Source organism: Pelodiscus sinensis, chromosome 30, assembly GCF_049634645.1.
Source record: "Pelodiscus sinensis isolate JC-2024 chromosome 30, ASM4963464v1, whole genome shotgun sequence".
Classification (NCBI taxonomy): Eukaryota; Metazoa; Chordata; order Testudines; family Trionychidae; genus Pelodiscus; species Pelodiscus sinensis.
This window is the reverse complement of record NC_134740.1, coordinates 5963291-5985146: the sequence shown is the minus strand read 5'-3', so window position 1 is coordinate 5985146 and position 21856 is coordinate 5963291. Positions and strand designations below refer to the sequence as shown.

At 55.2% G+C, this 21856-nt stretch overlaps 2 gene segments (V, D, J or C); both read left to right on the top strand.

Moving 5' to 3' along the window:
- Window positions 1-21856, top strand: part of LOC112545106 (Ig heavy chain V region 3-like) — a 138124-nt gene that overhangs the window by 7238 nt on the left and 109030 nt on the right.
- On the top strand, window positions 15176-16233 carry LOC112545843 (Ig heavy chain V region 3-like). The segment is given in 2 exon segments: window positions 15176-15292; window positions 15386-16233. Coding segments are annotated over 2 exon segments (492 nt in total).

Here is a 21856-nt window from a genome sequence, read left to right as displayed (position 1 = left end):
AGCAGCGGTCCCTGGAGCCGCGCAGGGGAAGCGGGGCCCCGCTGGGGCTGGGTCGGGGCTCCGGGCCAGAGGGCACCGGGCTGGGGGAGGTTCCTGGCCTCTGTTTGTCTCCACTCGCGCTGTCGTGATGGGGGGTGTTGCACTCGCAGTGACACTCGGGCGTTGGCAGATCCCTGGGAGGAGCAGAGACTCAGGAGAGTGGGGAGCTCCCGAGGGTTTCCCTGGGGCACAGGCAAGAGCAGCGCGTGGGAACGTCGGACTCGGCAGGGCGCGCCGTGGGGCCGGGAACCCGCCCGGGAAATGAGAAAGGCCCGAGTCTCCCAGCCCCGCTACTGCAGCACCCGCCAGAGGACCCGGGCCCCTTTACACTGTCCAGGACCTTCGGAGCTAGGATCGAATTGACCGTCTGTGGGATCCAGGCACCGAATCGTATTGAAGATTCGCACCCCAGGGCCGAAGCAGCGATTCCCACCAAATCTGCACAGAGGGAAATGTTCTCACCTCCGGGCTCACAATAAACACGGACCCCCCCCCCCACATCACCACGTGGGCCGAAGCCACTAACGCCAATTAAACTATTTCCCTTCCCCACAGTCGATTCCCAGGCAACCCCTAGACACGAAAGGCGAGCTACGTGACGTGCTTCCCCAGCGCTGTGAGAGCCCATCGGGACCCCCGTGCTGTGCCAGGCGCTGCACAAACACACAGAGAGGGGGAAGGAGACTCCTTCTGCCGGAGACTCCATGGCAGTGACTCGGCTCGTTAAGGGAAGGCGGTTGTGTCTCTGATAAGGAGGGGAATATGCAAATGGCGGTGACCGGTGCCTGCTTAAATCGGTGTCTCTCTCCCTAGGCTGCACCCGGAGAGACACCACGCAGCCCCGGTGTCTGTGCAGTTACCAGCCACCTCTGCCCCCCAGCAACGGGGAACATGAAATTTTGGGTTTATTTAGTTTTCTCTGCGGCAGTTTTTCCAGGTATTTTCTAGCTAAATACACTGGAGAGGGGACGGATAATTTGTGTTTGCGATTTTGATACTTATGTTTGTATCGTGTTTGTTCCCAGGTGCCCGGTCCCAAGTGCAGCTGGTGGAGTCCGGAGGGGATGTGAAGAAGCCCGGAGACTGTCTGCGCCTCTCCTGCAAAGCCTCCGGCTTCACCTTCAGCAGCTACGGGATGAGCTGGGTCCGGCAGGCTCCGGGGAAGGGACTGGAGTGGGTCGCTGTTATCAGTGGTGATGAGAGCTATATACGCTACCTGGATGCGGTGAAAGGCCGATTCACCATCTCCAGGGACAACGGCAACAACCTGCTGCACCTGCAAATGACCGGCCTGAAGCCCGAGGACACCGCCCGCTATTACTGTGCGGGAGACACAGCGACTCGAAACCTATTGATGCTCCTGCAAAAACCCAGGCTGCAGAACCCGCGGCCGCCACGCGGGGGCAGCAGAGACTCGAACAACCGGGCGCTCGGCACAGAACTGAGAAGGCGCCTCCAGGCAAATAAAACAGAAACCTGCCGCGGGGCTTTAACCCTTTCACTGCCCAGCCGCGTCCCCTGTTTGCAGCCAAAGTCCCGCTGGGCCGGTGGGGCAGACACCGCTCGCCAGCGCTGGGAGCTGATTTACCCCCCTCGGGGGAGGGGTCTCCCAAGGTTTGTGCTTGGACATGAACTGCAGATTCGTACCGTGTCGTTATTCCCGATGTCCGGTCCCAGGTGCTATTGGGGCGGGGGAGGGAAGGAGTTTGTCTCCTCCTCCCTGGTGAAGCCTCCGGATTCCTGTTCAGCTGCACAGGAAGTGAAGAGCCCCTGATAGTCCCGAGCTCCATGTTGCCCCAAAGGACTTTGGGAGCCGGACCCTGAGCAAGGAGCAGGAGGCCTCGGCTGGTGCTCGTGTCTCTCCTGCTTCTTCCTACATTTCTTCAGCCTTCACTTTCCATCCTCCCCGCGTCTGTCTGCACCAAGTTCCAAGCCACAGCAGGTCACGTAGGGTATTTATCTCCCCAGTGTGTCCATGGACCAGCCCCGCACACGTGTCTGTTCCTAGCAGCCCTGGTACCAGCTTCTCATCGGACGTGGAAGCTCTTTCTAAGGATCGGTCAGTGCTATTATCCCCGTTTGGCAGAGGATACCCAGGGAACGGGACCCACAGCTCCTGAGTCTGAGACTCAAGGCCGGCTCTAGGTTTTTTTGCTGCCCCAAGCATAAAAAAAAATTGTCCACCCCTTAGCCTGTCTCTGCAGGACAGGCACCGAGGTGGAAAGCGCCCCTTTCACTTTGCGGCTCTTTGACTCCCACCACGCCCTCCGGCAGCCTACGTCCTGTCTCCCCTCCACACACATCCCGACCCCCCACCCACCCACCCACCCACTCACCGAACTCAGTTTCCACCTTCTTTCCCCTCCCAGGCAAACCCAACCCCTCAGTAACTGGATCCAGTCTGCCCCCTTCTCTCCTCCACCTAGGCCTGGCCCTGTAACCGGATTACATCTGTGCTGTATCCAGGAGAAGCAATAAACTCCCTCTATTCTACTGGCTGGTGGAGTCTGTTCATGCCACTACAGGGGTGCAGGAGGCAGGGGAACCCCGACACCCCACCACACAGGAGTCTCACAACCTGTCTGACAGGTTGCCTCCCAGGGAGAGAGACAAAGGAAGGAAGGCAGAGACCAATCCCTGTCTGGGGGACAGGGCTGGAAGAGAATCAGTTTCTGTCTGGGAAGCCGGGGAGAAGGGGCTAGGGAGGGGGCTGGGATGTTAGGGCCCAGCCACCCCGCATCTCGGGGGGGGGGGGCTGAGGCCTCCTAGCCCCAGTTCTTGTAACCAGATGACATCTGTGCTGTGCTGTATCCTGGAGAAGCAATAAATTCCCTCTATTCTACTGGCGGGTAGAGTCTGTTCATGCCACTAGGGGGGTGCAGGAGATGGGGAAACCCCAACGTGTCATCACAACTGCATACCCAGATTCTGTGAAAGGCTGATTCACAATCTCCAGGGACAACCCCAACAACCTGCTGTCCCTGTAACTGACTGGCCTGAAGCCCGAGGACACCACCCGCTATTACTCTGCGGGAGAGACACAGTGACATCAAACCAGTTTGTGATCATGCAACAACCCAGGCTGCAGAATCGCCCTTCCCCCCACAGCCAGGAGGGGGAGCAGAAGCACACAGACCACAAATCCCAGGCCAAGCCGGTTCCCCCAGGGTGCCAGCCTAGAGGCCTGTTCTCTGGCTTCTCCTCCCTCCACTTACAGATGCCACCTGTCATGTGAGCTGATGTGAAATCTCCCTGTGAATGGAGACCTGTCCCCAAGGGGACATCGCCATGTGTGATGTAGTGGGGGCTGCGTTCACTCTTGTACCCACCTGGCTCACTCTGGTTTTGCATTGTTGTGCCCTTTGTGATTCCCACTGTCTGGTGCTGCTCTGCAGTGACTCTGTGTGTGTGTGTGTGTGTGTGTGTGTGTGTGTGTGTGTGTGTGTGTGTGTGTGTGTGTGTGTGTGTTTGTTTCCTGCTCACTGTCCTCTCCTGGGAGTGTCCAGGGACCAGGTCCACAGAGAGACTGTCAATGACTAAATCATCCCTCACTTTCTTTCCCTGTCCCCATGTGTCCTCTCTCAGGTGCAGCTGGTCCAGTCCAGCCCAGACATGGTGAAGCTTGGAGAGACTCTTGTCCTAACTTGCATTCTCTCTGGAGTCTCTGTAACTAGTGGGTATTATTTCTGGTATTGGAGCTGGCAGCCCACCAGGCAAGGGCTGGAGTGTGTGGGACATAACCCCCATCACCACCTAGTCCTGTGCTTTGGATGATTTTGTTAGTTTTTTTTAAAGCCTCATCTACTTCTGTCTGCAGTAGACCCCCAGCATGACATCTCCTTTGCTTCGTACCCCTTTTAACCTAACCCAGAGACTCTCAGGAAGTCTGTCTCTTCTGTCCATCTCAACCTCAGTCCAAGTATAAGCATCTTCAAAATAGAAAGCAACATCTCCTCCCATTTCCCTGCCTACCCTTCCTGAGCAAGTTTGGCTCTTCTATACCAATAGACCAATCGTGTGTGTAGGAGAAAGAAAGAGCCTGAAGCATGGGCCTGGTGCTTGAACCAAAGGGAGCAAGAGTTATACTATGAGTTAGATAGGCTGTGGCAAAAGCCGATGTTTTCCTGCAAGTGATGTGTAAAAGGGAAATCAAATCCCCCGGAGCTATTGATTCCCCTATGAGGGGCACGTACAATATGCATACATTGCTAATGCTTAGATATATTTGCTATTTGTATAGGAGTAAGACATGACAAAGGTCAAGGCCTGTCACAGGTAATAACTTATAATAAGGAGACGAGGGGAAGTGAAACCAGTCTTCTGTTAAGTGGAGATATGGATAGATTCCACATCCTTTAAACTTGTGACCGGCTCAAGCAGGAAAGGGAAAAGGGAAGTATGGCTCGCCCATTGTTCAGCAAAAGTGAATGAATGTAACACAGCTGTAACCGCAAAGTCAGCAAGTAGGCACTGTATTTAACCTCATTTAGAAAATTAACCTGACCTATAGGAATGCTAAATGTCAAAAATGAAGTAACCTATCATGTTAAGGCACCTAAACCAGGAAGGATGTTAACCCTATAAAAACCCCTGCCTATGAGATGTTGGGGGTCGGCTCTGCTTTGAACATTGAGTTCCTTAGCCGTACCTTGGTTGCAACCAATAAACTTGAGTTGGACCCAGCCTGAAAGTGTGACTCTCTTCTTGGGGTAAATCAGACTAGCCTCCAAGGGGACGAAACCTTGCAATTTATGCAACACAAGTCAGTTTCTCTCACACTAGAACTGTTGGCTCTGCTAAAAAGCATATGAAATATGTAAATACATCCCCCCAGAATGGTACAAGGACACCCCAACTTAGTACTTCATAAAACAGTTTAAAAACACCAGGGCTGTGTCTGGACTGGCCAGTTTTTCCGGAAAATCAGCCGCTTTTCCGGAAAAACTTGTCAGCTGTCTACACTGGCCGCTGGAATTTCTGCAAAAGCACTGACTTCCTACTGTAAGAAATCATTGCTTTTTGTGGAAATACTATGCTGCTCCCATTCGGGCAAAAGTCCCCTTTGCACAAAACTTTTGCACAAAAGGGCCAGTGTAGACAGCTGAGATTTATTTTCCGCAAAAAAGCCCCGATTGCAAAAATGGCGATCAGGGCTTTTTTGCGGAAAAGTGCATCTAGATTGGCCCTGGACGCTTTTCCGCAAAAAGTGCTTTTGCGGAAAAGCGTCCGTGCCAATCTAGATGCTCTTTTCCGAAAATGCTTTTAACGGAAAACTTTTCTGTTAAAAGCATTTGCGGAAAATCATGCCAGTCTAGACGTAGCTCAGGGCTATGTCTACACTCGCGGCTTCTTGCACAAGTATGGCTGTTCTTGCGCAAGAATCCGCAGAGCATCCACACTGCCTGCCCGCTCTTGCAGAAGGAAATTTACAGTACGGCAGTAAGAGAGGGCTTCTTGCGCAAGAGCTATGCTCTTTTTTAACAGGTGTAAGCCCTCTTGCGCAGGAGCTCTTGTGAAAGAGGGCAGTGTGGACACTCGGCAGGGATTTCTTGCACAAGAAAGCCCTCTGGTTAAAATGGCCGTCGGAGCTTTCTTGCACAAGAGATCATCCACACTGCCATGGGAGCTCTTGCGCGAAAGCACGGCACGCAGTGTGGACATTTTCTTGCACAAGACTTCTTGCACAAGAACCCTTATGCAAGATGTTCTTGTGCAAGAAGCTGCGAGTGTGGACACAGCCCAGGAGTGAAAGCAGAATGATGGGTGCTGAATGCTTGGGGAGGAAAGTATAAGGGGAGGTACAAAATGTGTCGTTAACGAGTACAATGATTCTAGGGTGTGTATCAGATTGTTTCTCTCTTCTATAAATGTTGGGGTACCTCAATTTAACTCCTTGGGCCAGCCTAGGGGACAATAGTGAAATCCATACTATCGACTGAGCCGGGTCCATTGTCACAGGTACAAACACACAGGGGCTCAGAGGCCATCTGGCTACCGACAACTATTAATGTGCTTCATTCAACAGGAAACCTGACTTGGGTGCCATCCTATCTCATCCGAGTCAGTGAGCCCTGGGGACTCTCATGAGGTCTATTATGCTAGCTGGCTGTGCAGAGCTGGCATGATATACTGAGGGAGCATACAAAAACACATACAACCAAACTTTTATCATCACTGACAGAGCAGGACAGCTGTCAGGATGTCACACCAGGGAATCCTGAACTTACTGCATCACTGTCCTGACCGATTACATTGTGCATGATCCCACTAAGTCTGTGTGATACCAGCTATGTCATAGTTGTGTTTATTTACTAGCACGTCAAGTTCTTCCTGCTTATTCATACTTTTTAGCATTTGCATACAGGCATCTAAGGTACTTACCTGCGAGTTTTGGTCACCTTCCCCCATCAAACCTAGTTTAGAGTTCTCCTCACTAGGTGAATCTTTAGGACTGCATCTCCCACTCCTCCCTCTGGTCTAGGGGCAGTGGAAATTCCTACCACTGACTGAGCAGGTCCATTGTCGGACGCTTACATGTCTTAGTGCTCCTGTACGTTCTATGGCACAACAGGCCTGTGCTGTGTTGTTGTACAGCTGGATGAGCACTCTTGCTACTGACCCACAGTCTAGCGCAGGGGTGGCCAACCCGCGACTCGTGAAGAGAAAAATTGCAGGTCCTGATGGAACTGGAACAGAAACCAAAACCGATCAGCTCAGCCGCTCTCACGACCCGCACCATTCCGCTTGTGGGCCCAACACCAGTGTCATATCCTGCACGTGCTAGCAGTCGGTTGCTGAGTGCAGGCAGTGGCAGCGGTTCTGGATGTGGTGGTGGTGCCAGGGCCAGTGGCGGCTTCGGGACCTGGGCCTAAGATTAGTGGGGGAGGAGAGGTGACTGGCTGTGGGGAAGGGGAGGGGAGGGGAGGGAAGGGAGGTTGGGGGGGGAGGGTGTGCATGGCATGCTGGCTACTCAGCTCATGCACCTCAGTGCCTGATGGAAGAGGCACGACTGTAGCCGTGGTGGTGGCTCCAGGACCTGAGAATTAGGTTGGAGAGGGGGATTGGTATAGAGGAGGGCTGATGTCTGGATCTGGGGTGTTGGGATTGAGTATGGAATGTGTGTGCCTGACTCTGGGAAGGGGAGGGGGAATTGGGTTAGAGCAGGAGACTGCCTGGGGGAAGGAAGGGGAAGGGAAGAGCAACCAGTGCACTTCCTGAGACCCTAGATCCACAGGTACTGGCCCCAGCTATCTCCCCCCACCCATGAGTACCCTGCCCCAGCACCCTGTCCCCTGACCCCACCAGCACAGTTGAGGCCACGTTAGTGAGGTTTGGAAGGGTTGGTTTTTTGGATCTCACTTGTGTGGCCCCGACTGACTTTTCTGTGGGTCAGTGACCCCTGACACAAACAGGTTCCCTGCCCTTCTCATAAATAAAGACAACGCTGAAACATTTTCTGTTTGACATAATATTTTATTTAAAAATGAATCCTGGCCAACAAGCCCCCAATTGGGGCCAAACCTCCATCTCACTGCAGTATCATAATGCTCTTGCATGGCTCTCCACCCCAAACCTGAGCCTGTCATACCCTGGAACCCCCTGTACTGAACTTCTCACATCCCCAAACTCCTGCACCCCGACATCCCCAGTCTTCTGCCATGACACTCCTGCACCATCTACACACCACAAATCTGTGTCCTGAGCATGTCGTACTCCCAGCCTCCCTGTCCTGAGCCCCTCATGCACCCCAGCCCAAACTCCTGCACCCTCACAGCTACAAGCCTGCAGTTTTCACACAACCCCAACCCACCCCCTGACCTCAAAACTTTGCAGCCTGGGGCCCCTTGAGCCAGCATCCTCTTCTCTCCTTCCTCCTGCATCCAGATTCCTTCCTGGAGTTTACACCTCTCACCCCTTCCCAGTGCATTTTTTGTGATGTTCAGTAGCAGTGGTGAGGGTATTGTACCAATAAAAGCAAGCAGGATCTTATGAGGGAGATAAGGCAAAAAGCCACATTTATTGTAAAGATAATAATAAAGAATAAAGAAAAGATAAAAGCAAACAACGTTGTTTAACTACTTATTCCTATCACTACTTAACCCTTATACACACACACACACACACACACACACACACATATAAACACATTCATTCAATCATTCATCCATTCATTCAAGGTCTGTGTATTTGTTATAGTTACCAGCCTGGAAGTTGCTTGTGACAGAATACTGGCCGGGTACTCTGTACACAAGTGATGGGAGTGGGGAGCGAAGTCCTGATCAGATGCGCATCTGAAGCTCCTGGTGGGCTGGCAGCAGAACCTTGGACTCTGACTCCATAGTCTTTTAGTCCAGTTCTTATAGGAATTTCTTCCTATGCCAGTGTATGGGAATTGCTGCATCATGCTGATGTCCTGGGTGGCTGCCAGGTGCTGGTCAGTGATCTCATCGGGTGGATCTCCAGTACTTGGTTTTCTCCACTTGACACCTTTTGGTTGCACTGGCACCTGACGCCTTCTTCAGCCCTTTGTTGCTGCATTCTCAGGCTGGCACCTCTCAAACCATTCATTCATCGCCAAGCACTCTCTCTCTCTTACATACATTCCCTAATTAATGTTTCACATACAGTATTTTATATAATAATAACTTTACATATACAAGAGTTGTAGTTACAAAAAGTCACAAGTTTCTGGGTGGCATTTCTTAAAACATTCTCTGAGTGCTGAGTTAATTACTATTAGAGTTATAGCAATGCCCTTAGTCAATGACAGGGCTTGGCTCCCAGAGCAGAGTTAGAGGCTTGGAATGCATTGTCACAATGTATCGCTTCAATGTCAATTTCAAGCAGCCCCTTGCAAAAGCTTGAGCCTGGGACACAGAGAGGGGAGCTGTATCTGGCTACATAGTAATAAATCTAAACATTTAACAATCTTAAAAAATAATAATAATAAATCTAAACACTTCTCAAGCTTGATAACACTAAATCTAAACACTTTAACAGGAATAAATCTAAACACTTATATCCTTCTTCTACTTAACAAACTTATACTACTTAGACTTTTGGTTGTGGGGAACAAATTATAGGGAGTCACTTCCACTTGGGGGAATCAAATATGTTATCCCTACATACTCATGAAGAGCTTGGGCAAAGCTGTTGCCCGCCCCCCCCAAAAAAAGGCCCCAAGGAAAAGTTGTTAAACAAACAAACAAACAAACAAACAAACAAACAGAGCAGCCATGCTCTGGGATGGATGTACCATCGTCTATTTTCCCCCAGCATGGTGGTGGTTGTTTTTTTCTCAACAACTTTCTCTCAGCTCTTCACTCTGTCTCCACTGCTATTGTGGCTCTTCGTCTAGAATGGAATGGACAGGTCACATGCACCCTGCTGGGTTGGCTCTTGGCACAGAGCTGGCCCAAGGCACAGAGCGTGTGACCCAGTCCTGCACCTCTCTCTCAGCTCAGTCTCTCCAGCTCTTTTCATTTCGCATAGCCACCAGTTCATGTCCCCCGCAGCCCGTTGGTACGTCCCTGGTGGCATCGTCCATTGGTCCTAAATATCACAGAGCAAGGCTTTGGAAAAGATCCCTCTTCAGAATTGAACGCTCTGACGTCATAGATTAACTCTTTAGTGTCTTGAATACCCCCCTCCCCCCATTGTGACCGGGAAGAAAGATGCGGTTTGTGCGGTGCAGGAACAATCCTGGAAACTGTCTTCAAAACACAAATAAACAAACCTCCTGCCCCCGGTGCCTCACAGGGGGCAAAAAGAACCAGTCACATGAACCTTAAAGGGAAAGGGAGCGAAATGGTTCCCACCCTCACCAAATGAGCAGAACCAAAAGGGGGGAGCAAAGTATCACGTGGGAGCATTGAAGATTCGCACCCCAGGGCCGAAGCAGCGATTCCCACCAAATCTGCACAGAGGGAAATGTTCTCACCTCCGGGCTCACAATAAACACGGACCCCCCCCCCCCACATCACCACGTGGGCCGAAGCCACTAACGCCAATTAAACTATTTCCCTTCTGTGACGGCGCGTTGGGGTCCCCCGTCTCCTGCACCCCGAAATGGCACAAACAGACCGCACCAGCAGGTGGACTAGAGGAAGTTTATTGCCTCTCCAGGATACAGCACAGCACAGATGGAATCTGGTCACAGAGCTGGGCTAGGCTGCCTCAGGCCCCCTTGAGATGGGGGAGACTGGGCCCCTAAACTCCAGCCTCTTTCCCTAGGCTCTCCTCCATGCTCCCAGACAGTAACTAACTAAATTCCCTTCCAGCCCTGCCCCCCAGTCAGGGCAGCATTCCACCTTCCTTTGTTCCTCTCCATGGGGGTGTCTGGCCACTGGTTCAACAAGTTTGGCACTACCTTTGCATAGTGAGGTTTTCCCTGCTGGGTCTTGCTCCAGACAGCAGGGGTCACCACAGCCCAGCAAGTACCCCCACTACGTCACACCTTCCCCACAGCCGATTCCCAGGCAACCCCTAGACACGAATGGCGAGCTACGTGACGTGTTTCCCCAGCGCTGTGAGAGCCCATCGGGATCCGCTCCCCGCGCTGTGCCAGGCGCTGCACAAACACACAGGGAGGGGGAAGGAGACTCCTTCTGCCGGACACTCCATGGCAGTGACTCGGCTCGTTCAGGGAAGGCGGTTGTGTCTCTGATAAGGAGGGGAATATGCAAATGGCGGTGACCGGTGCCTGCTTAAATCGGTGTCTCTCTCTGCCTAGGCTGCACCCGGAGAGACACCCCGCAGCCCCCGGTGTCTGTGCAGTTACCAGCCACCTCTGCCCCCCAGCAACGGGGAACATGAAATTTTGGGTCTATTTAGTTTTCTTTGCGGCAGTTTTGCCAGGTATTTTCTAGCTAAATACACTTGAGAGGGAACGGATAATTTGTGTTTGCGATTTTGATACTTATGTTTGTATCGTGTTTGTTCCCAGGTGCCCGGTCCCAAGTGCAGCTGGTGGAGTCCGGGGGCGATGTGAAGAAGCCCGGAGACTCTCTGCGCCTCTCCTGCAAAGCCTCCGGCTTCACCTTCAGCAGCTCCTTGGATAAACTGGGTCCGGCAGGCTCCGGGAAAGGGTTTGGAGTGGCTCGCTTATATCAACACGGATGGGAGTACTATATACTACCTTGATGCCGTAAAAGGCCGATTCACCATCTCCAGGGACAATCCCAACAACCTGCTGCACCTGCAACTGACCGGCCTGAAGCCCGAGGACACCGCCCGCTATTACTGTGCGAGAGACACAGCGACACGAAACCTATTGATGCTCCTGCAAAAACCCAGGCTGCAGAACCCGCGGCCGCCACGCGGGGGCAGCAGAGACTCGAACAACCGGGCGCTCGGCACAGAACTGCGCAGGCTCCTCCAGGCAAATAAAACAGAAACCTGCCGCGGGGCTTTTAACCCTTTCACTGCCCAGCCGCGTCCCCTGTTTGCAGCCAAAGTCCCTCTGGGCCGGTGGGGCAGACACCGCTCGCCAGCGCTGGGAGCTGATTTACCCCCGTCGGGGGAGGGGTTTCCCAAGGTTTGTGCTTGGACAGAAACTGCAGATTCGTACCGTGTCGTTATTCCCGATGTCCGGTCCCAGGTGTATTGAGCCGGGGGAGGGAAGGAGTTTGTCTTCTCCTCCCCGGTGAAGCCTCTGGATTCCTGTTCAGTAGCACAGGAAGTGAAGAGCCCCTGATAGTCCCGAGCTCCATGTTGCCCCAAAGGACTTTGTGAGCCGGTGTATGACAGAAACTGTGACGGTCACAAAAACGGAGAGGTTTCACTTTTTGCCTATATACCTGCAGCGTATACACCTGCACCGGCCTGAGCTGCACAGATGTGTCCCCTAAAGCACAGGAGGGGGAGGAGGGTGCGGCCACAAAGAGCCGCTGGCCTGTTTTTGTACCCGCCACAGAAGCGCGGACGCTTCATGCAAATCAGCCACCTGGGGTCTTGTTTATACAGAAACCCCCAGAGGTTTCTCTCCATCCGCGTCTGGAATAATGAGGAAAGCTCCCGTAACTGCCCTTCCCCTCCCCCTGCTGTGGCCCTGTGAGTGTGTGTGTGGGGGGGGGGGGGTGGAAAGCGGAGGGGAGACACGGGGGGATCTACCTTCTTTCTGTTTGTTGCTTATGATCTGGATTCTCCCTGAGGCCTCACTTCTCGGTGTCTCTCCCCTCTCCAAGGTGTCCTCTCCGGGATCCAGCTGGTCCCGTCCGCCCCGGCACTGGTGGCCCCTGGCGGGGACCTGACAGTCACTTGTGCGGTATCCGGGGACTCCATCTCCACCCAAGCCTGGTGGAACTGGGTGCGGGAGCTGCCCGGCCACGGGCTGCAATGGGTCGGGCGCGTCCATTTCTCCGGGGGCACAAACTACGCGGCGGCCCTGAAATCCCGAGCGACCATCTCCAAGGATGACGCCAAGAACGAGTTTTACCTGCAGCTCCGCTCGCTGAGCGCTGGGGACACCGGCACGTATCACTGCACCCGCTGGGACCCACCGTGATACGCGCCGCCACAAGATTCTGTCTCTTAAGAACACGACAAGGGCCAGACTGGGTCAGGCCAAAGGTCCCTCTAGCCCAGTGTCCTGTCTGCCCAGAGTGACCAGTTCGAGGTGCCCCAGAGGGAATGAACAAAAACAAACCTGCCGGGACAGGCCTCTGGGGAGTTTCCCTCAGTGCACGAAAGCCACAATGCCATTTCTGTGGCTTTTCCTTTCCCCGTTCTCGGCCCGGCTGTGAGTGTGTGTTCGGGAGCAGGAGAACTGGGGTCAGGGCCAGAGATTCGTGGGCTGGCTCATTTCTTCCATGGTCTTGTTTCCCTGTCCCCACGTGTCCGCTCGCAGGTGCAGTTGCTGTCTCCCTTCCCACAGTAGTCCCAAGTCGGGGTTAGCAGCACCGTTTCACAATGGGGAAACTGAGGTACATGTTGTAGAAAAGGTCCTCAGGGCATTGTGCATAACTTCTGGGCCGGGGGCTGTATATTTTCATCTTCCCAGTGTCGAATGGACACTGTCAGTGACTCCTCCAGTACTGAGGTCTCCCTCTAACAGCTCCTAATCTCACCCGAGGAACCCGCATGAGCGCTCAGCTCCTGGAATCGCTTATAGCGCCCCTGCATAGAAAGTCCTGCCCGGGGTCCTAGTTAAATACTAGCGCCTGGCTCCAGGAGCCTCAGTCCTGCCCAGACACAAATCTGCCCACTGGGGAGTTTCCCTCAGTTCCTGAGCCCGAGAATGGAACCTCTGCTGCTTTTCCTGGCCCTGCTCGCCGCCCCCAGTTCCCGTGGGGCAGAGGGGAACTAGGAACAGAGCCCTGGATTCGGAGTTAATATTGTCTTTGCTTTTTTTCTCCTTGCCTAGGTGTCCTCGCTCAGGTGCGGCTGGTCAAGTGAAGCCCGCGGAGATTTACCCTGAGCTGTCTTTGGAGATAGTGAGGATAGCGGCGCAGACTGGAACTGCATCCCACAGATACTGGGTGAAACTAGCGTCCCTCGGACTGTGGGGCTGGCCCGGCAGGTGGCGCTGGAACCTCTCTCCTGCCGGCTTTTGCAGCACGCGCTTTTAACACTCGCGGCGATGGGATTATGTATCAAGCCAGGTAACCTGCCCAGATGCTCTCGCTCGCTGATTGGACAAGTCAGTTTCCAATGCGAGTGCACCACGTGATACACAGACTGACGGTGAGAATGTGACAGGCGCAGACAGTGGCGGACGAACTCTTCTAGGGGCCCAGGGCAATTAGGTTTTCTAGGAGCCCCTAGGCTGGAGGGGGGGGGGCAAAAATGAGGGATTCAGAAAGAGGGGACTGTGGCTTGAGAGAGGATACGCGAGAAGATGAAGGCTCGAAGTGGGAGTGCACCTTGGGGTGATGATTGTAGGGTGCAGGGCACGGCTCCAGGCTGAGCCAAGGGGTTTGCAGTGCGGAGGGGGATTGAGGCCGGGATAGGGTGCTTTCTGGGACAACTCCATGAGTCCCAGCCAATGGGAGCTGTGGGGGCGGAGCCTGGAGGTGAGGGCAGCTTTCCCTTGCGCTCCAGTAATGCGGCTCCAGACCCATAACCGGATGGAGGGTTAGTAGATGCAGCCCAGGGCCCCAGGATAAAGGGGTCCCAGAGATCTTTCTGCCCCGTCCCCATACCAGGGCTCTGGGCTGCAGCCACTGTGGCGCCTGTCTCAATCTGAGCCTGGCTATAGCTATACAGGGGGGGCGATTCTATATATATCTCTGTGTGCGCCTCTGTATGTGCACACCTCAGAGATTCCTTTGGGCCGCATTGATCGCTACTTGACTTCCTGAACCCTCGAGGTCTGTCACTGTTACAGCACAAGGTGTAACGCCCCTGACAAAAGCTCCCCCCTCCGCCCCCACTGTGGGTCCCAGCCCCGCTCCTGACCTGCCACAATCACAGACCTTCTCTGGCTACAGCCCAGAACTTTCCAGCCTCTCAACTTCCGTCCCTCCCGCTGTTCGCTGCTGTGACGGGGGCAAATCCAGCCTGGCTCGCTCTGCCGGTCACACGGGGCGGCGTCTCGCCTGGACTGTCCCTCACCCTCCCGCCCCGAGCCCCCTTTGCACAAATCCCCGCCCCACTGGCTGACTCCTGCTGCTTCCCCTTCGCCGCCTTCGCCTGCGGTTTGTGTGAGCCCGGGTCACCCCCTGGACTGATTCCAAATCCTCATTCCCCGCCCGCACCTCGGGACAGGCTGCAGGACACCGCGCTCGCCAGCCCGAGACTTCTAACCCTCCGGTGAGAGACCCAGCCCCATGCAAACCTGTGACCCGACCCCTCCCCAGGCACTGACCCCCTGCCCCGATGTCCGCACGGACAGGGCCTCGGAATCCCTCCCCACGACAAGATCACTACGTGAAAATCGGACCCTAATTCAATACCAGGGAACTGGACTCACACCCGGCAGCTGCTTCTCTCCCCTTTAACCTACCGCCCGGGGGCTGGGCGCTGCACAGTCATAGAGAGGGAAGGTCTGACTCCGCCCTGAGCCTGAGCCCCGAGCAAGAAATTCAGTGTTAAGGGAAGGAGGGTCCGTTATAAGCAGCGGGCCATGCAAATAGGGGAGAGAGGTTCCTGTTTAAATCGGTGCCTCTCTCTGCCCAGGCTGCACCCGCAGGGACAATCCGCAGCTCCCTGGGTCTGGGCAGTGACCAGCCAGTCCCCGGAGAACTTTCCCCCCCAGCATCAGGGACAATGAGACTTTGGGTCGCAGCTGTTTTCATTGTAGCGGCTTTGGAAGGTATTTTGTGCCCCTGACCCAATGACAGAGACGGAAGCCCAGAGAATTCTCGCTGGTTTTCTACCGGTTCTTCTAACATCCCTTTATTCCCAGGTGCTCGGTCCCAGGTGCAGCTGGTGGAGTCCGGAGGGGATGTGAAGAAGCCCGGAGACTCTCTGCGCCTCTCCTGCAAAGCCTCCGGCTTCACCTTCAGCAGCTACTGGATGGGCTGGGTCCGTCAGGCTCCTGGGAAGGGGCTGGAGTGGGTCTCTAGTATCAGCGAGGATGGGAGCACCACGCGCTATGCAGACACCCTGAAAGGCCGAGTCACCATCTCCAGGGACAATCCCAACAACCTGCTGCACCTGCAACTGACCGGCCTGAAGCCCGAGGACACCGCCCGCTATTACTGTGCGAGAGACACAGTGACACGAACCCTGCGGGTGGTCAGACAAAAACCCGGGCTGCGGAATCCGCCTTTCCCCGTTCACCACAAGGGGGCAGCGGATCCACAAACAGCTCGGCCTGAGAGCTGCGGACCCCGCCCTGCGTTACGGTGACACACACAGATGGGGACTCGGGGGATCCCTGCCGCTGTCGGTGCCCTGGAGCGCGCTGGGGGCTCGAGTCACACAAGGGGCTGAGGCTCCTTATTGGAGCGCCGGGCTCCCCATAGAACTTACGGCCTCGAATCCACCGCCCGGCCTCAGCCCTCCCCTCCGACTAGAGAATGGACTGGCAGGGAGAGCCGGGCGAGTGCCCAGCCCCTCGGCTGTCAGGGTTTCCGGGGTGTCACCACAAATAAAGGGATTTTCTTTCTTTCTTTCTCACCTGAGAAGTCCCTGCATGAGGAAGCACAGTCGCTGTAGGGTTCCTAAAGCCAGGGGTCTCCAACCCTTTTAAACACAAGATCACTTCTTGAATTTAAATGCAATCCAGGGACTCCCTCAAACCCAAATACCCTGCCCCGCCTCCTTTGTACCCCTTCTCAAAGGCCCAACCCTTGCTCACTCCATCCTCCCTCCCTCCCCCATCCTCCCTCCTTTTCACCAGAGGGGTGGGGCACAAGATCTCTTTTTGGGCTAAGGGATTTAGAGTGTGAGATGGACCCTGAGCTAAGCCTGTGGTGGGGACTTGGGGTGCAGAAGGGGATTCATGACTAGGGCAGGGGTTCAGAGCTGGCTCCAGCTGGACACTGCTTAGGACAGGTGGCTCCAGGGTGGTGGTGCAGTGAGGCTAAAGCAGGCTCACCCCTGCCCTGGCCCTGCACCACTCTGAAAAGCAGCCAGCAAACTCCATCCTAAACCCTGTTGTGCCCCCTTTCATTCTGTGGAGATAGAATACAGGGTGGGAGGTGGGAACCCTGGTACCAGCACCTCCTGCTCTCCCTCTCCTGTCCTACACAGCAAGCAGGAGACTCTGTAGGGGGAGGCAGTTCCAAGGCAGAGGGGAGGGGATGTGCATCATGGGGTGAAGGGGCAGCTGAAGTGCTGCTCTTGATAGATTTTGGCCAGACCAGTCAGGTTCTCCTGTCAGAGGCTCTACCAGTAGATCCCAATCTACTACCCTGGCCCTAAAGCACAGAGTTGTCAGGAGGATTCCCGCGCCCTGTGCTGCACACACACCGAGGCTGGATAGGTCCGACTTCTGCACCAGGAACCCTAGAGTGAGTCAATCACATTCCTGTCAGGAGCAACGTGCCTGTCTCTTATAAGGAGGAGTATGAAAATGAGGACGTCAGTGTCCTTCTGAAATCTGTTCCTTCCTCGGATTAGACTGCACCCACAGGGACAATCCGCAGCCCCCTGGGTCTGTGCAGTGACCAGCCAATACAGCACCAGGGACAATGAATTTTTTGCTCTTAGGAATTTTGGCTTTTGTGGCTTTGGAATGTATTTTCTACCTGGAAATAAAGGCAGAGGTGGAAGAATATTAAATTCCCCTTATGTTGACACCAATATTTATGACCAGTCTGATCAGTTGGATCCCAGCTATGCTGATGCAGTGAAAGGGCGGTTCACCATCTCCAGAGCGGGAGATTCACTATGGGACATGCTAGACTGACAGTTATAATGTAGGAAGATGATCTTTCTCTAGGGAGTGAAATCTCTGGGTTCTCTCTTAGGCCCTGGCTACCCCATTGCTGGGACTTTCCAGGTGGCTCTAGAGACCTGGACTCCAGCTCCTGCAGTCTCCCAAAGTAAACAACCCGGTGAAGGGAAACAGAGAGGACTCAGGGGATTTTAGACCAGGCAGCCTAACTTCTGTACTTGGGACAAATTACTCAACAACCATTTGTGAGCACCTCACGCAAGGGAGCGCAATGCAATGGGGTCAATTCAGCAGGGTTAGCCCCTGTGGGCCACTGCCGCTCTATTTACCTGCACCCCCACAGGCGCGGGTGAGCCCTGCTCCCATTGGTCAGGAATGGTGATCCGCAGCCAAAGGGAGCTGTGCTCCCCCGTACCGGCACAGGCAGAAGCTCAGGTAAATACAGCAGGGTGGGAGCCCTCAGGGGCTGGCCCTGGCAGACCAGATTCAGTCCTAGGGCTGGTGTTTTCCCACCCCGACCTAGCGGGCAGCAGGGTTACAAAGAGCAGCCAGTGTGGAGTCACCAGAAATAAATCGGGCGAAGCCAAACTGGCTGCCTGCTCTGGGAGGGTCACTGGCCCAGTGGATGTGGGGGGGTAGAGGGGATGTATCTGGATTGTTGTAACGCCTCGCACACATCCCCACCTGGCAGCCTCATACACAAACTAGGCAAATGTAGTTTATATGGAACCAGAAAACTTACCCAGTGTTACCCTGGTCCAACCTGGGGGGAGGGGCACGCAGGTCTCCTGCTGCTCTAGGGAAGTTAAAATGCAGTTAATCAACTATCCATAGGCACTTCCGCATTCCTTCTTTGAAATGTACAAGAGCCCCTGCTCCTAGCGGCATGCCCTGTAGCATGGAGCCCAGGATCAGCGGGGGACTGTGAGGCCCTGCTGGGGGCTCTTGTGCATTTCAAAGGGGGGGGGGGGAAGCGGGAAGTCCCATTGACTCCATAGCTGCATGCAGGTGCCTGCTTTTAAATGCACAGGAGTCCCCAGTGGGACTCACAGTCCCCTGCTGATCCCAGTCTCCATGCTACACGTCATGCCACTAGAAGCCTGGAGCCACCTGGAGAGTACCAAGGGAAATGCCATGGGGACCCTCCCCATTTCTGAGAAATGCCTGGGCTCCAAGGCTGCCCCTTTGAAAGGCACACAGGCAGCATTTCAAAGGGGCAGCTGCCCACAGCTGATCCACGCGGGTTTCAAAGTGGCCATGCTGCTGTACCCTTTCCCCCTTTGCTGACTCTATCTTATAGCAACTAATCAAAATACTATCCAGGAAGCAAAGGTTTATCTATAGTAGACTTGTCCACTCGTCTTTTACATCCTTATTGTGCTCCCTGGAGCTAGAGTAGCCCAATGATTGAGGGGCCATCCCAGGGCCAGGAGTTGGAGCAGAGGCCCAGAATTGGAGGGATTGGGGGTGGAGCCAGCCAAGGGTAGAGAAGTCTGAGGGGGTCACACAGCCCTTTCTCACTGGAGCTCCCCAGGCCTGGCCTGGGGGAGTTGGCAAAGGAGAGAGCCATGCAGGCCTCCCCTGCTTGTGCTCCCCGGTCCTGATCCAGGAGTGGGGGGAAAGAGGGCTCAAGCACATCTCCCCCATCAGCACTCCCAGGATCAGCCGGGGGGGGGGGGTGAGCACACAGGATGACTAGCTGTGGCTAGATGCTGCAACCCAGAGCTGCTGGTGAAGGGGCTGCCCATGGGTGCTGCGGGCCATGGCGGCGATGCCTGGCCAGGTGGTGCTGGGGGCAGGGAGGCACAGCTGTAGGACCGGTGGTCTTTCTCTCACCCTCCAGCACTGGGACCAAGGGCTGGGGGAGGGGCTTGGGGCAGAGGGGCCACTTATCTGGGCTAGTGGCAGGCAAAATGGTGAGCTCTGCCCCCAGCTGGCCTCTCCCTGACACTGCAGGATTTGTCCCCTGCACTCACTGCCCCCAGTGGTGACTGTGAGTGTCGCATCCCCCCTCTCTCTACTCCCTCCCTTTCCATCTTTTGGAAAACAATCAAATTCCAGGCACATCCAGTTTTCCTGGCACAACCAAACCCTGACAATAGACGAAGAGGAAGCTGCCTACCGAAACGGAACCCAGATTCCAATTTTGTTTCGGATCATAATGGTATCAGCCCAGAAATGAGAGACGTTGTCCCTTTAATTTACTCATCTCATTTGACAGAGAGGCAAAATCCCAGGCTCTGGAATCGCTCTTCCCACGGCAGCCGCGAGGGGGCAGTAGAGAAACAGGCTCCGGGCTCGGGCACCTGGGTGAATGTAACACAAACCTCCCACCTGTGCTAACCTATCCCTTGCCGGGCAATGTCTCGCCTTGGGTGCAGCGATCCATCGCCTCCTCCAGGAACATCAATCCGGGGCGAATCCCGTTCTGAGTCACCCTCCCCACCAAGGTCTGGCACTTTGGCTCCCCCAAGCTGGGAGTTGACAAAGGGACTCGGGATTGTTTTCCCCCAGCTCAGCTGGTGTCAGGGGGCGTAGCTGAGACCTCCCGGGCCGCCCGCAATAAGGTTCCACAATTTCACGCTGTCACCCTGGAGATAAAAGACCCCGCACCTCGGCCATTGATGACGTCACTCAGCCTAGCGCGGGCACCCAGGACAATGGGGACAGTCACGTGTCTAAGGGCTGTAAAATAGGGCGGGGCCAATCGCTCAGAGACAGGCTAATGCGCAGGGGGACGCAGTGCAGGGGAGGGCTCGGGGGTACGAAAGGAAACCGAAGGGTTCCCACTGAGACAGGGCCCGATGCGACTCTGGGGCTCCTGTGAAATCCCCCCCTAAATTAGGCATCGCCTGAATTGCACATGGCGGGTTTGTATCATTGTGTCAGGTCAGGGGAAGGGGGGATGGGCGATCCCTTCGCTTCTCCCTTGGGGAAAATCATCTTGCGGATCCGCCGATCAGGCGCTGCGCTCCCATCCCGAGGGCAGGTCCGAGTCCCGCTCTGTAAGGCCAGGAAACATCCCTCGCAGTAACCGAGAAGGAGCGTGTCTCTTATAGTCGTGTGGGTATGCAAATGAGGGAGTCAGCGTCCTGTTTAAATCTGTCCCTGCCTCTGCCCAGGCTGCACCCGCAGAGACGATCCGAAGTCCCCTGGGTCTGGGCAGGGAGCAGCCAGTCCCCTTGAAGGTCCTTGAACAGCAGAAACATGAAAAAGTTTCTCCTTTTGCTTTTCGCCGTAGCCGCTTTGCGAGGTATTTTCTTCCTCTGAATAACGGGAAGAGTTGGGATAATAGCGTGTTATCGCAGCTTTAATTCCTCTATTAACACGTGGTCTATGTTCCCAGGTGCTCGGTCCCAGGAGCTGGTGGAGTCCGGAGGGGATGTGAAGAAGCCTGGAGACTCTCTGCGCCTCTCCTGCAAAGCCTCCGGCTTCACTTTCAGCAGCTACGCAATGCACTGGGTCCGGCAGGCTCCCGGGAAGGGGCTGGAGTGGGTCGCTGCTATCGACAGCGGTGGGAGTACATACTACCTTGATGCCGTGAAAGGCCGATTCACCATCTCCAGGGACAACTCCAACAACCTGCTGCACCTGCAAATGACCGGCCTGAAGCCCGAGGACACCGCCCGCTATTACTGTGCGAGAGACACAGTGAGGAGAAGCCGGTCTGAGCCCAGACACAAACCTCCCCCTGCAGTGAGCAGCGAAGCCGTTTGGCGCTGGGGGCGCCCAAGCTCCATGCATGGAAACGAAACCGAGTTCAGAGAGAGGCTGGGACCAGCAAACCCCTTTCACTGGCGTTCTCAGCTCTGTGCCTTGAGGGGGAGCAGCTCCCGGGACAGGCTGCAGAGCTGGGATATCAGGGCGGTTCCACTTGGCACACAGACTGCAGCTCCTGCTTCCAGAGCCGGGTCACCGTCTCCCTTGGTCCCTCCAAGAACCAGGTGTCCCTGCAGCTCCGCTCGCTGACAGCTGTGGGCACCGCCCCCTATTGCTGCTCCGGGAGAGACACAGAGCGCAGCGGAGACCCTGCCAAAAAGGGGAGGAGGATTCTCACTGGATTCTCCGGCCTCTCTCAGCCTCTAATTTTCATGTCCAGGGAGAGCGAAGCAGACGTCGCATTTTTACTGGGTGGGAGTGAAGGGACAGCGCGCGGTTTCCATTTCCAGCGCCCTCCCCCCCCCCACCTCAAACAGCCTCCTGGGGTAGGTGCTAGACTCTCTTGGAACCTTGACACGGGACCTTCTGTGAGTGGAACCTCTGCCCTGGGCCTGGAGCTCCGCGACCCCCGGGCAGTGTCACCTCCCGCTGCGGGCTGGGCCCCGCGCAGACACGGCCCTGGTCCCGCCCACACCGCAGTCAGCTGCAACTGGAGAGATGGGCGGGGGCTGGGATTTCCGAGCAGACCCATCAGTCAAGGCGCCTTCCAGCTGCTGTGAGGGGGGAGGCTGAGCTCGCGGCCCACAACACACAAGGCGAAATTCTTTGCACAAAGATAAACAGCCCAGCGGTGGCCCCGCCTCACTGACTCGG